General features: G+C 43.1%; 1 protein-coding gene across 1 annotated transcript in view; it reads right to left on the bottom strand.

The window, feature by feature from the left end:
• F13A1 (coagulation factor XIII A chain) overlaps window positions 1-14,063 on the bottom strand; it is a 252,196-nt gene that overhangs the window by 93,817 nt on the left and 144,316 nt on the right. The window contains exons 9-10 of the mRNA XM_075316465.1: window positions 10,855-10,958; window positions 4,122-4,210 (exon numbers count right to left, since the gene is read on the bottom strand). Of these exons, the coding sequence (XP_075172580.1) occupies window positions 4,122-4,210; window positions 10,855-10,958 (193 nt within the window). The remainder of the gene's footprint in view (window positions 1-4,121; window positions 4,211-10,854; window positions 10,959-14,063) is intronic.

Below are 14,063 nucleotides of genomic sequence, written 5' to 3'. Positions count from 1 at the left end.
ACATCAGATTGTCCACGGAAAGTAGTAGACATCTTACTTTTGCTGGAAGATGGCCTTTCTTCAGCAGATGTTACTGTAGCTTTACCACCTACCCCAAGGACACAAACTTTTTTTTCCCTTTCCAACACGCCTGTTCCCCTTTCCACCAGCATCTGTCCTTTTGCCACTCATTTTGTTTGTGACCAGATTGGACACTTAAAATGTCGTAGCAAAAATGGAGAGGTGGTGTACAGTGCAGAGGTGGTCTAGTTTTATTGACAGCTGAAGAACCAACACTGACTATCCCTGACAATGAAACTATGTCCCTAAAAAGGGCAGCACTTTTGACAATTAAAATTGCGTAGCACAAATGGACAGGTGCTGTACAATGCAGAGGTTGTATTGCTAAATTGTCAGCAGAGGAACCCTAACGTAGTATCCCAGACAATTTTAGTATGCCACTAAAAGTGTCAGCACTGTTTGCAATTAAAATTGCGTAGCAAAAATGGCAGGTGTGTAGAATGCACAGGTGCTGTAGGTAGCTGGACAGCAAAGGAACGCTAAGGGGTACTTTGCACACTACGACATCGCAGCTGAGATGTCGGTGGGGTCAAATCAAAAGTGACGCACATCCGGCGTCGCTGTCGATATCGTAGTGTGTAAATCCTTTTTGATACGATTAACGAGCGCAAAAGTGTCGTAATCATATCATCGGTGTAGTGTCCGACATTTTCATAATTTCCCTGCAGCGACGGTACGATGTTGTTCCTCGTTCCTGCGGCAGCACACATCGCTGTGTGAGAAGCCGCAGGAGCGAGGAACATCTCCTTACCTGCGTCACTGCGGCTCACGCCGGCTATGCGGAAGGATGGAGGTGGGCGGGATGTTTACGTCCCACTCATCTCCACCCCTCCGCTCCTACTGACCGCCTGCCATGTGACGTTGCTGTGACGCCGCACGACCCGCCTCCTTAGGAAGGAGGTGGGTTGCCAGCCAGAGCAACGTCGCAGGGCAAGTAAGTGCATGTGAAGCTGCCGTAGCGATAATGTTCGCTACGGCAGCAATCACAAGATATTGCTGCTGCGACGGGGGCGGGGACTATCGCGGTCGGCATCAGAACATCGGCTTGCGATGTCGTAGTGTGCAAAGTACCCCTTAGTTAGTATCCCAGACAATTTTAGTATGCCACTAAAAGTGTCAGCACTGTTTGCAATTGAAATTGTGTAGCAAAAATGGGCAGGTGTGTAGACTGCACAGGTGCTGTAGGTAGCTGGACAGCAAAGGAACACTAAGTTAGTATCCCAGACAATTTTAGTATGCCACTAAAAGTGTCAGCAATGTTTGCAATTAAAATTGCGTAGCAAAAAAGGGCAGGTGTGTAGAATGTACAGGTGCTGAAGGTAGCTGGACAGCAAAGGAAGCCTCACTTTCTATCCCTGCCAATGAAAAATTGCACCAAGGAATTGCCTGAGCTGATGTAGCCAGACGCTGTTATATAAACCCCTGCACAGCGTTGGCACGGACCTGCCTAGCAACAATTGCTCTGAATGGCTGTAATGCAGCCTTGAAAAGGGCAGAAATTACAAGTAGTCCCTGATCCCTAAAGCGCTGTGTTGATTGCACTGTATGTCTATAGCGCACACAGCAGCAGCAGCGGGAGCGGGAGCGGTGACTGTCACCCACCCGCAGCAGAGAGATAATGGCGGCGATGGGGAAAATGGCCGGGTCTTATAAGGCAAGGACATGTGACATGCACAGCCTATGACACATGCCCTTGCTTGTCTGGCAAAAATCCACTTTGCTTTGTGTGTCTGTGATTTGCTGACAGCCTGGCCCGCCCCACTGTATGCGCGGTTAGGAAAAAAAAAATTGGGGATCGCTATTTTTTAAGCACTCAGCAGCAGCACTGATCTAAACCCCGTCCCCCCCGCACACTATTCGCTGAATTTTGATAATATCATGATTCACAGTGACTCACACTATTACAGTGAAAAGCCAGCTAGTAACTAGCTACGCTTTTTGGTGATCGAACCGTTCTCGAACATAACTCGAACTACTGAACTTTTAGCAAATTGTTCGAGTTTGTCGAATGACTCGAACACCCCCCAAAATCACTCGAACATGAAATTGTCAAACTGTTCGACTCGAACATCGCTCATCTCTAGCCTTAACCCTTCTAACTGCATATGAGGTTTGACACATGGCCAAATCTGAAGAACTATACTACATTTCTATTTTTTTTTATGATTGAGAATATTATTATTACCCCTACTACATATTGGGATAGGATTTGGAGATGGGAATATCCCTTTAACTATCACTTGCCTTACAGTCTGTAGCTGAACAAGGTTCCCATCTCTACAAGCAATAACTGGCCACTAGAGGTCATCATTATTCACAATCATTATAATCTACATTCTTACATTACTGTGTGCATGAATATTTCAATTTACATTACATCACATAACACATTATACTTTAGATTGCAGGGAGGTTCTGCCACCTTCCTAGACTAGTAACAGACTCCCAGGAGAAAAAGCGGAGACTCAGAAGTCACATGGTTAGAGTGAGAAAAGGAGTAATGCATAGTTTAAATGTTTTTTTATACAAAATTGTGCCCTTGGACCAAGAATTTATTAAATGGGATAACCCCTTTAATATGTTCTCTTGTAGATTATATTGAATATATTCATGCTACACCTCATCTTAGGTTTATCATTAGCTATGTAATTATATCCTGTTTCTTATATTGTGTCAATATATTCCACAGCACTGTATGGCAATTGTCATCACCTATATCAGTCTCAAATAACTAAAGCAGGCTTTACACTAGCCCCTGTCGGTTGTGCACCACGGGAAAATCACTGCCCGTGGCGCACAACATCGCTAGGACCTGTCACACATACTTACCTGCCTAGCGACGTCGTTGTGGCTGGCGAACCGCCTCCTTTCTAAGGGGGCGGTTCGTTCGGCGTCACAGTGGCGTCACTAAGCAGCCACCCAATAGAAGCGGAACATCTTGCCCACCTCCTTCATTCCTTATTGCGGGAGGCCGCAGGTACAGTGATGTTCCTCGTTCCTGCGGTGTCACACATAGCGATGTGTGCTGCCGCAGGAACGACGAACAACCTGCATCCTGCAACAGCAAGGATAATCGGGAAAGGAACGATGTGTCAACGATCAATGATTAGGTAAGTAATTTTGATCGTTCACGGTCGTTCCTGCAATTCACACGCAATGACGTCGCTAGCGAGGCCGGATGTGCGTCACGAATTCCGCGACCCCAACGGCATTTCGTTAGCGATGTCGTTGCGTGTAAAGCCCGCTTTAGGAGTACAGTCGGGCTAATTTCATATACAACCTTTTTAGAGGTGTGGGGAAAAAAAACAGAGTGGATGGTGGAAACCCATGCAAACTTTACATTGATTCAAACCTATGGCTCCGTTATTCTAGTACTGCAAGGTAAGCATTACAGCCAGTGAATGTTTCACCATTGATTACATTTTAGTTTCAGTGTTGATGACACAATCTACTACAACCCTTCAGCACCGGAGTTGTTAAACATTTTACTAATAGAGCATTTAGACATGCTGATTTTGGCCCATCAGTGCGCCATTAATGGGTGCGATTGACTATACACAAATTTTCGGCACTCATTTACTGGCCAATAGGTGACAAACAAAGACAGAGACAAAATGATCACTTATACAATCTATCCCCATAGAGTTTCATGTTATTGCTAGCCCATCCAATGTTTACATGAGGTGATATGATGTCAACAACACCAATAATTTTTTTATCATCCGTTTTGTTCGTTCTATGGATAATTACCGGCATGTCTTCATGGGCAGATATTTCTTATGGATGAGTCCACTCGTCCAAATGCACCATTAGTTATACTTTATTACTGCTGCTATACTTGGCTGTGTTCTGAAATATCTCTTCAGCCTGTATATACTATAGCGTTTTTCGAGGTTTAGTGATGACAAGTTACCTTTAATTTAGTTAGTTTACCCCATCACTTTAGTGTTGGTATAGGGGTAAATAATTGGCTTTGGATACATTGTGGAAGATTTTGTTGACAGTCCCACAAATCAGTCCTTTATAATGAAAATATATATAATACTGTGCACTATTCTTACCTCAGCAAAAAGGAACGGTGTATCAAATTGGAAGCAAACATGGCCATGCTTAATAGCCTGGACAGAAGCAGGGCCACATCTAAACATTCCTAAATTAATGACAAATATTCAATATTAGTCCAAGTGCAATGGATATAAAGTGTCACATTCATTATACTTATTGGTAATGAAAGTTGTACAGCTTCTTGGAGGTTATAAACCAGTTTTTTCAGTGTGGACAGCTTATAAGCACACCAGTCGCCAGTCACGGGCTACATTGTGCTTAGTCTATCATACAAACTACCCGTTTTGTCACTTGTGACAGTAATTTCTTTGCATAGGCCCCAGTTTATTACCATCTCCAGCTAAAATGTCCATTCAGTCAAACTATAGTCCTTCAAGGGTCTTTCTCACCAAGAAGAACCTCATAGTAAAAGAACTTCCACTATGAGTACCGACTGATCCCAATGAGCCCAAATCCTGAAACACTCAGGAATTAGCTATATTCAAAAGAATTTCCATGCAGCCATACAGTACCCCGAATTTAGCGCTATAGGAAAAATGTGGCATTGCATGGAGACCATTCAACTGAATGGATGGGCCATGACTGTCTTACTGCAGAGGCTTCCCAACTGGCTTGTTAACCCACCAACCCATTAAACCCCCTCTCCCCATCCCTTAATGAACACGTAACACCCATATTGGATAAATTGGCCAGATCGGCCCCTTTTATTACCAAACAATACAAATAACCATTTATATAAACGCAAGGGAGGTTCTTGAAGCCCCAAAACCTGACGGACACCAAATATTATTTATCAAACCATCCGGCATTTTTGATCCCAGCCACAACCACAAGCTCGGGGGCACCACCATTGCCGGAAAACCTTGTCCCTAACCGACTCTCAGGGGACCCCACCCTGGAGAGCCCCCAAGTCTGCCGGGCAATTACTATTCCAGAATAAACGAGGGGGGGTGGCCACATCTATCCGATGTACCACCCACCCGCCCCGACATTTCCACCAACTCCAAGAACACCCCTCACCATTGCTCGCCAAACTTACCCGAACAGACAACAGTAAAATACAGTTACCCTAACTCTTCCCCCCCACAAAAGATTGAACGTGGGACAGGACCTTCCCTGTTGGTGCCTCGCGCCGATCTGGTGGCCCCACCTCCCCCTGGATATATATATATATATATAAAACATCCCACCCCTTCTAGCCTTCCCTGGCCCTATTAACCCACCCCTTAAACTATTGAACCCACAAAAAGCCTACTCTTCCCCTGCAGCTAAATTAACCCCTTGGTTGCCCTGCAAAGGAGAGTCATTGGTCACTACGCCCATGGCTCTGCTTTGGCTCCGTTCTGCCTTGTCTGTCCCAGCAGGAGATGTTCTATTGGTCAAATTAGATTTTATTGAACATTTTCCAATAAAAGATTTCAAAGTACTTATGTTCATGTTTCTATGCTATTCTTCTTCATAATTGTAGCAAACAATGTTTAAATATATTTATGTGCTCAATAGTTCCTTTAACATCCTTACACCTTCAGCATAGATTAAAATGAGCTGGGAAAGCATTGAGAAGTCATACCATCAAGTTATGATTTTATAGCTATTTTCTCATAATACATACCCAAATATTGAATTGTCTTTTATTACCAATAAAATAATAAACAACTTTGGAAATGCGAGATGTCTACGAGTGGTAGGGAGATGTTTAAAATATCTGATTTGTATAGAATGACCTTAAAGTTAAAGAGTGCCCCAATAAGTCAAATTCCAAGGACACATAAGATATATCAACAAATCTTCTGCAAAAAACAAGGACTTTTTTAAAGGGGCTTTTTGCACTGGCTCAAATATGAGAAGAGTACTCAGCAGAGTTCTCCTGTTTATGATATTATCATGTCCCTATAAGGCGGGCTTTGCACACTACGACATCGCAGGTGCGATGTCGGTGGGGTCAAATTGAAAATGTTGTACTTCCGGCATCACATGCGACATCGTAGTGTGTAAAGGCTCGATGATACGATTAACGAGCGCATAAGCGTCGTAATCGTATCATCGGTGCAGCGTTAGTGTAATCCATGATTGTCCTGATGTCGCGCTCTCCCACTGTCCCACTGCTCAGGTCCGGCTGCTGCTGCTGCCGCTGCTCGGTGGTGGCTCGAGCGGTGGGCTGGATCCCGGGGACTCGAGCGGCGCTCCTCGCCCGTGAGTGAAAAGGGGATTTTGATTGTGGGGATTTGATTATTGTCCGTGACGCCACCCATGGTTGTGGTGATATTGGTGACACCACCGCTGCTCTAGACGGGGATCCCGGGAGCGGTGACAGCGAGCAGCTTTGATGTTAGTTCTCCCCTCCGTGGGTAGGGGGGTTGGTTGTCCCGGGGCCCGGTGATAGGGGTAGGGATGGATGACAGGCGGGTTACAGGGCCTGGTGAGGTGCAGGGTCGCGGGGGCAGCGCTGTGCCGCACGGCACGGTGGTACTCACTCAGCCAATGATGAGGCCACAGTTCTCGGTAAAACACACGGCTGGATGGACGGGTCCCACAGACGGCTGCGGTGTTGTTTCTCCCGGCAGGTTGATGGTGACTGCTTTTCCCTGCACCTATGTACGGTAGATGGTTCCAATGGGTTCCCACCAGTAACCCGCTTCCCAGCTTGGATATGGGCTGGAGGAGCCCCTTTTGCCCGCAGGCTCTGGCCCTGGGAAACGGTTGCCTTGGCGGTGGCGGTGTCTCCCTCTCTTGGTTGGACTGTTGCCTTCTGTCGGGACTTGGCTGCTGGGAAACCCAGGAGGTTCCCTTCACTAACAAATTCGGCAAATTCACGGCGACTCCTAGCCTTGCCGGGGTCCGTAAGCCCCTGCCAGATGGTGCTGGCTTCTCTTTGCGTACCGGTCCGGTACCGCCGGGCCACCGCCCGTCCACGGTCTTTACAGTAAGCTTTGATAGGCCACTCCTGCAGACGGTCACCACCGTCTGCCAACCTTGCTGCTCCGTCCGGGCCACACACCCGGACCAACTTTAGTCTGCTCAGCTGCCACTTTCCTTCCTTCCACTTTCCACTCTTAAACTAATCTGTTTACTTTTCCCGCCTCCAGGACTGTGAACTCCTCGGTGGGCGGGGTCAACCGCCTGGCCCACCCCCTGGTGTGGACATCAGCCCCTGGAGGAAGGCAACAAGGGTTTTGTGTCTGACTTCAGTGTGCCTGACCGGGAGTGTGGGGTGTGTGGGTGTTGTGCTCTGTGGCCCCTGGCTTGTCCAGGGCGCTACACTGACATGTGACTTGCCGTCGGTCACCGGAAATGTAGCTGTACAGAGCCACGGGGCAACCTGTTTCTCAGGGCCGGCGTATATTGGTAGGCAGACTGGGCAGCTGATTCAGGGCCCCCACGCTCTGAGGGGCCCCCAGCCTTTCAATCATAAACTTTGGTGATAGTACAAAGTTCTGTACTATCACTGAAGCTTTCGCAGTAGCTTTTGGTGACATCACAGTCATGTCACTCAGCTAAGGTCCTAACGTTGCACTGCGGGAGTCCCCAGACCTGCACATTTGCAGTGTCAAGGACCTGTAGACCTGGCCTCTATTCAAATGTATGCGCGTCTTTCAGGTGCACATACATTTGAACAGTGCGGCGACCGCACCGCACCAACATACCGTCATTTTTGGGGTCACGGCTGCAGAGACAAGGATGGCACGCAGATACAAGGACGGCACGCAGATACAGGAAAGCACTCCAGTAGGAGCTGAAGAGGACATGCGGGATAATTTTAGATGAGGGGGCTGTGGTGGGGGAGGAGTGGTGTTACTTTACAAGTGACATTATGAGGCGATGATAGGCTTTTAATGACGCACATTATGGGGCAATGAGGGACATTATGGGTGAGTGGGGGACATTTTGAAGCATATTGGCAGGGCAGTGGGGGACATTAAAAAACAAATTGGGACATTATGGAGCAATGAGGGACATTATGAAGCATACTGGGACATTATGTGGAAGTGGGGGACATTATAAAGTAAATTGGGACATGGTAAGGCAGCGAGGGACATTATGGAGCAAATTGAGACATTATGGGGAAATGAGGGACATAAGGAAGCAAATTGAGACACTATAGGGCAGTGGGGGACATTATAGAGTAAATTGGGACATTATAGAGTAAATTGGGACATTATGGGTGAATCTGAACATTATGAGGCAAATTGGCACATTATGGGTCAATGAGGGACATTTTGGGGCAATGGTAACATTATGGAGCAAATTGATTGGGACATTATGGAGCAATGGGGGACATTATGGGGAAATGAGGGTCATTATGAGGCAATTAGGAAACGGATTGTGAAAAGCGGTATAGTATAATGAGGAGCGGGGGGGGGATTTAAGCAGAGATGTAGTAGAGGGGAAATATTATAGAAAGGGCAAGTTTTGGGGGGACATTATTGAAAAAGGCACTTTGTGTTAGTTTGGAGAGGAGCAGTGTGTGGGTGAATATTTTGTGCAGAAATCAATTAGCAACTCCTTCTGATTCCACTTATTTCCCCAGTCATTATTAAATAAAGGGGGCCAGGATGATGGACATACCGTAATTACTATATGGGGCCAGAATTAGGGACGTACATTATTGGTTTACGGTAGCAAGTGGGGCATAATTACTGTAGGGGAAATTTAGGGGACATTACTAATGCTGAATATAATTTAATTTTGAGAATTCAGTCTTCAATGGCAGAACAAAAGTCTGATGTAGTGTAGAAACTGGTGAAAAAGTGTGGAATGTGCTCTAGAAGCAAACAGCTATAGGTCACTGTATGTTATTTTCTGTAGAGTCGAGTCATGGCTGGAAGAAGTGATAGCGGTCAGCACCAGAGGAAGTGGAAAAGATGAATAACTTCAGCTAGAGACGTCACTGGTAAGTCAGTGTATTACATGTACACACACTATACACTATATACAGAGCTCCTGTGTATAATGTCACTGGTGATCACTGTATTAACTGTACACTGACACTATATACAGAGTTCCTGTGTAAAATGACACTGATGATTATATTAGTGTAGTGGTTGTATTTGATCACTATGTGTTGGCAATATGTTATCTGGTCAAAGTGTCGCAGTATTTTTCCCTTGTATGTGCCTGTATTTCATCACTATGTAGTGGTAATATGTTGTCTGGTCACAGTGTGGCGGTCTTTCTCCCTTGTATGCGGTATTATTGGTCTTGGTATAGTGGATTGTGTTGTGTATGGAGGTCACTTTTTCTCTCTGATATCAATATGGGGAAGATTCTTTATTTCCAATTGGTGTTTCCTGTTTTCTACTGCTAAATTGTCTTTGACTACGTCTTCATCTCTATAGTGTGGCTCTTGACCAACTTTCAAAGTTGAATGTGGCTCTTAAGGTAAAAAAGGTTGGGGACCCCTCATGTAGGGGTTGATTTCCTGTTTTAAGACATTTGTCTCTAATTGGTCTGCATGCTATCATTTTAATGCAATCACTATTTTATCTCCTGAATGTCTAGCAATGCTCAGAATCCTGAGCCTGAGATCTGTATAACCATGCCCACAACACTGATTGGTAACTTTTTGTGTACATTGTACATTGAGAGAAAGCTACTAATTAGTTCGGGGGGTGGAGTCACAAAGTATAGTTGACAAGGAAGCATATGACACCTAGTCTTGTAGTGATAATCTCCTAATGGTAAAACACTGATTCTATTGAAACAATAACACAGACCAGTAAGTGACACATTGCTGGAATCAGGCACTCAGCCCCTACATTATGCTGCTCTCAGATTAAATTGCAAAAACCTGGTGACAGATTCCCTTTAAAGAAATTATGCCACCAAGTCAAAAGTGGCAAGTGTTTCCTGTTCCCTTCCGGCTGCTCTTGTGAGGTTTTTTTTGTTTTTTTTTTACAAATCTGCCATACAATTTTGGAAATATGGACCTTTTCTAGAGCTAATCTTTATGGTCTTTACTCACAGGGCATTGGCAACAAGATAATAATGCAAAACATAATAATAATAATAATAATAATAATAATAATAATAATAATAATAATAATAAAAAATAATAATGCATAGAAACATGCCTGTACATTATCCTGTGAGCAACTACTCCAAGACCATAAAAATTACTAAATAAAAAAGTCCTACATCTCTGGAAGAAAATATACAAAAAAAGGAAAACCTAGGGGAGCAATGGGAGTTAAAGAAAAAAATCTGGTCACTTTTGTCCTGGAGATTGGACTACTTTAAAACTATTTTTTTAAATCCCTTTAAATAAAATTACTCATTCTCTAACTTTACTTTCCATGAAGTTCTGTATGTGGACAGGCCTTGATATAATAACTCAGCCATAATGCCAATAATACCAATTATGGAAAACATAAGAATATAATTAAACAATATGCAAAATAGATAGAAATACCTTACGACAAGAGTCAATGTAAGTCTGAAGGACACTTTGCATGTTTTAATTACTTTTCCTTATGTCTTCACTTAAAATATCAATGATTGACTTCCTAGGTTCTTATAACATTTTCTTCCATACTTAAGCAAAGTAAAATGTCATGAAACATTCCCAGACTCTAGGGGAAGATTGCTCGCAAAGCAACTTGAAATGTCAATGGGAGCACATTATAACATTGCATAACTTAATTCACTATATCTAAACGTACATTGTATATATTCTATTATCATCTATTCAAAACAATAAGTTGTTTCTTAATGTTTAAATATAATACTAACCATCACTGTTCTCCTGAGGTGTGGCATCTACTGCCTGCCATCCTCCAAATCCAACTGGAAGATCTGGTCGGGTCATCCAGGCTTCATTCCAGCAATGATAATTCCTTGGTCAAGCAAACAAATGTCATTTGTTATTGTTGTTATTATTATTATTATGATAAAATTACCAATGTATCCAGAGTCTAATTATATTGTATTTTAGTACTAATGTTAGGTTAGCATTAGGAACTAGGGATGATTGAATACCTCAAATATTCGGCTTCGCGAATATTTGCCGAATAGGTCGCCGCTATTCGACTATTCGTGAATAATCGATGCACAATATAAGTCTATGGGAAACTCGAATAACAACTATTCGGGCTTTTCTATAGACTTACATTGCGCATCGAATATTCGCATAGCGGCAACCTGTTCGACGGATATTTGTGAAGCCGAATATTTGAGGTATTCGATCATCCCTATTAGGAACCTACACTATATTGAAGCCAGTAAACTTTCCATTTTAATAGTTGCATATTATATTTTACTATAGAACATCAATATTAGAGAATGAGTTTTAATTCCTGCAGAATGTATCAGTACAGAAGGGAGGCAGGGGATCGATTTGTGTTCTTTTGTATTTTTGTACCACATTTGTGTGGTATAAACTGTGCATATGTTGCCTTAAAATCTCTTGTTTTGAAGGTTATCAGGCTTTCCGGTCACAATGCCATGCAGCACCACCATAACAAGATGGACTGGTTGGTTACACTAATGAATGCCTTCTGAGAAGATAACCCAAGAGCTAGAGCAATATTTGAGGTATTTAATTTCATCTAATCAGGAAGACTGGGTGGAGTTTCTGCCTTTTGTTATTTTAAATAACCATATTTCCATGGCTACTGGAACCTTGCCTTTTTTTAGTTATAGTCGTCCATGACAGAGGAGGAGAAATTTTTTTCCTAATTGATTAAAATCTGGAGGGAGGTCGAAAGGGGTCTTTTGGAGACCAGTGATCAGCCCAAAAAGAGAACAAACTGCAGACACAGAATGGCTTCTGTCTTGAGGGAGGTGGAGTTTGTTGTCCTTGAAAAAAATTACAGCTTAAAGTATATTTTACAAAATTTGCTCCAAAATTTGTTGGTCATTATATGATTACTAAAGTTTTAAATCTTCTAACAGTTAAGCTTCAGCTCCATGTAAATTAGAAAAACAACAACACGTTCCATTCTTTCCTTCTAAAGAGATTTGAATGGATGCCTGGTCTTTGATTCATTATTGAGGTGGCTCAAGAGTATGAACTAGAACAAGTCCTGGGATCCAGGTGGGTCAGGCACCATCTGTAGCATCTGGTCAAGTGGAAGGATTACCGTCCTGATTATAACTCCTGGGTAAATGTGGAGGATCTTCATGTAGATCAACCAGTAAAAGAGGTTTATCAGCATCTTCAGAGGATGCAGGTTCTGAGGGTGCAGTGGCCCTTTGTAGAAGGGGGGTACAGTCATTGCTCGACTTTAGGGCTTTTTGTGTTGAACTCTGGAGTTGTGGTCGGTTTCCCTCCCTGTTGGACACTGTTTAAGACCAACTGCTGTTTTTCTCTTGTCTTTCCTTTGCCTTGCTTTTCTGTTTAATTTCTAGTCAGGAGTGTTCCCTTCCTTATTTTGTTTTCCCTAACACATCTTTGGAGGGGCTATTTATACTTGCCATGTACATGCCTTCAATGCTGGCTATATTCCAAGGTTGATGGATATTTGAAGTACCAGCTCCTTAGTTCAGAATAATCTTGCTGAGTAATCACTTTTGCTTTTCCCTTTGTTCACAGTTTGTTAATCAGATGCAGCTTTTCTGAGGTCCCTCAGTATTGTTGAGCATTCCAGTAGTTGACTAGTAGCAATCATTAAGTTATCTCCTATCCTAAAAATAGGTAATTTATTAACTTAGTATAACTCCTTTAAGTGTTAGCTACTCCTCTTAGATATTTTAGAGCAATAACTAAAGAAAAACAATGTTATTAGAATGATTATCTTTTTTTGGTACACTCACACTGAAGGAGAAATGCAATGTTATTCAATGATGCAGAGAGGATTGTTGATTTTTGTGTCATATTGAATTAGCATAAGAAAAAAAACATGCTGTATTTGGCAACGTATATCGGATCATGTAAACCCATACTGTACAAGTGAGTGTAAAACATCGGACATATGCCAAGATAGACAATGGAGAAGATAGAGAGATTAAAGGGAACCTGTCACCGGATGTTTATAATACTCACCTAACGGTCTGTGCGGAACAGACTGGTTGGATGGTCGTCTCCGTTCTCTGAGTCCGCGCCTCCTCTTTCCAACTCAGGGAGATCAAAGTGCACCTGCGCAGGACCTCAATGTCAGCTTGTGTGTATGACGTAGAACGCGTCATCCACACTAGCTTCAGAAGGAGGACAAAGATGGCCGAAAGAGGAGGCGCGGACCTGTAGAACGGAGACGCCCATCCGACCAATCTGCTCTGCACAGACTGTTAAGTGAGTATTATAAACCTCCGGTGACAGGTTCCCTTTAATCTCTCCTTCGCACCTGTGCTCCAATTCTCGATTGCGAGAGAATCGGAGCACAGTAGAATGACGTTGAGATTATGCTTGCAGCAGAGCTTGAGCCGAGTGTCACTAGGATATGCCATATGCAAATGTGATCCCGGCTTTAGAATAAGAATGATATTGTGAAATGTAAAATTGCACCTCCCTAGAAGTTACTTAGGAAAAGGTGTAACTTTTATTTGTCTAATTTAGGTCACCAAGATATCTTCATTTAGAATTCATCAAATGTGTGCATGTTGATTGCAAGTTGTGGGTAATGTTGCTTTATAAATGATCAGCACCCTGCCAAGTGTGAAGAAGCTGATTTCATTCAAGTAGCCACTTATGCATTCCTGATCTGTAAAATTTTAGCAGCCATAAAATGTCAGTAAAAAAAAAAAAGAACAGAATAGTTAAACTCTGACCATTTCATTAATAATGGGCAAAAACAGAAACTGAAAGAAGCCGAGAGGATCTAAAGCTTGTCTAACAAGCCATTTCAAAGCAAGAATAAAATCTCGGATCAAGGAAAACTTGTCAATGGAGAAATATAATGAGGCACAAGCATACGAAAAGAATTATTCAAGGAAGGCTATCTACAAATCTTGCATTTTTTAAACAGTGCAAGAACACTGCTTTACTCAGAAATGACTCTTCAGAA

The sequence above is a fragment of the Anomaloglossus baeobatrachus genome, chromosome 6 (assembly GCF_048569485.1).
Source record: "Anomaloglossus baeobatrachus isolate aAnoBae1 chromosome 6, aAnoBae1.hap1, whole genome shotgun sequence".
In the NCBI taxonomy this organism is placed as follows: domain Eukaryota; kingdom Metazoa; phylum Chordata; class Amphibia; order Anura; family Aromobatidae; genus Anomaloglossus; species Anomaloglossus baeobatrachus.
This window is presented reverse-complemented; position numbering and strand designations above follow the sequence as displayed.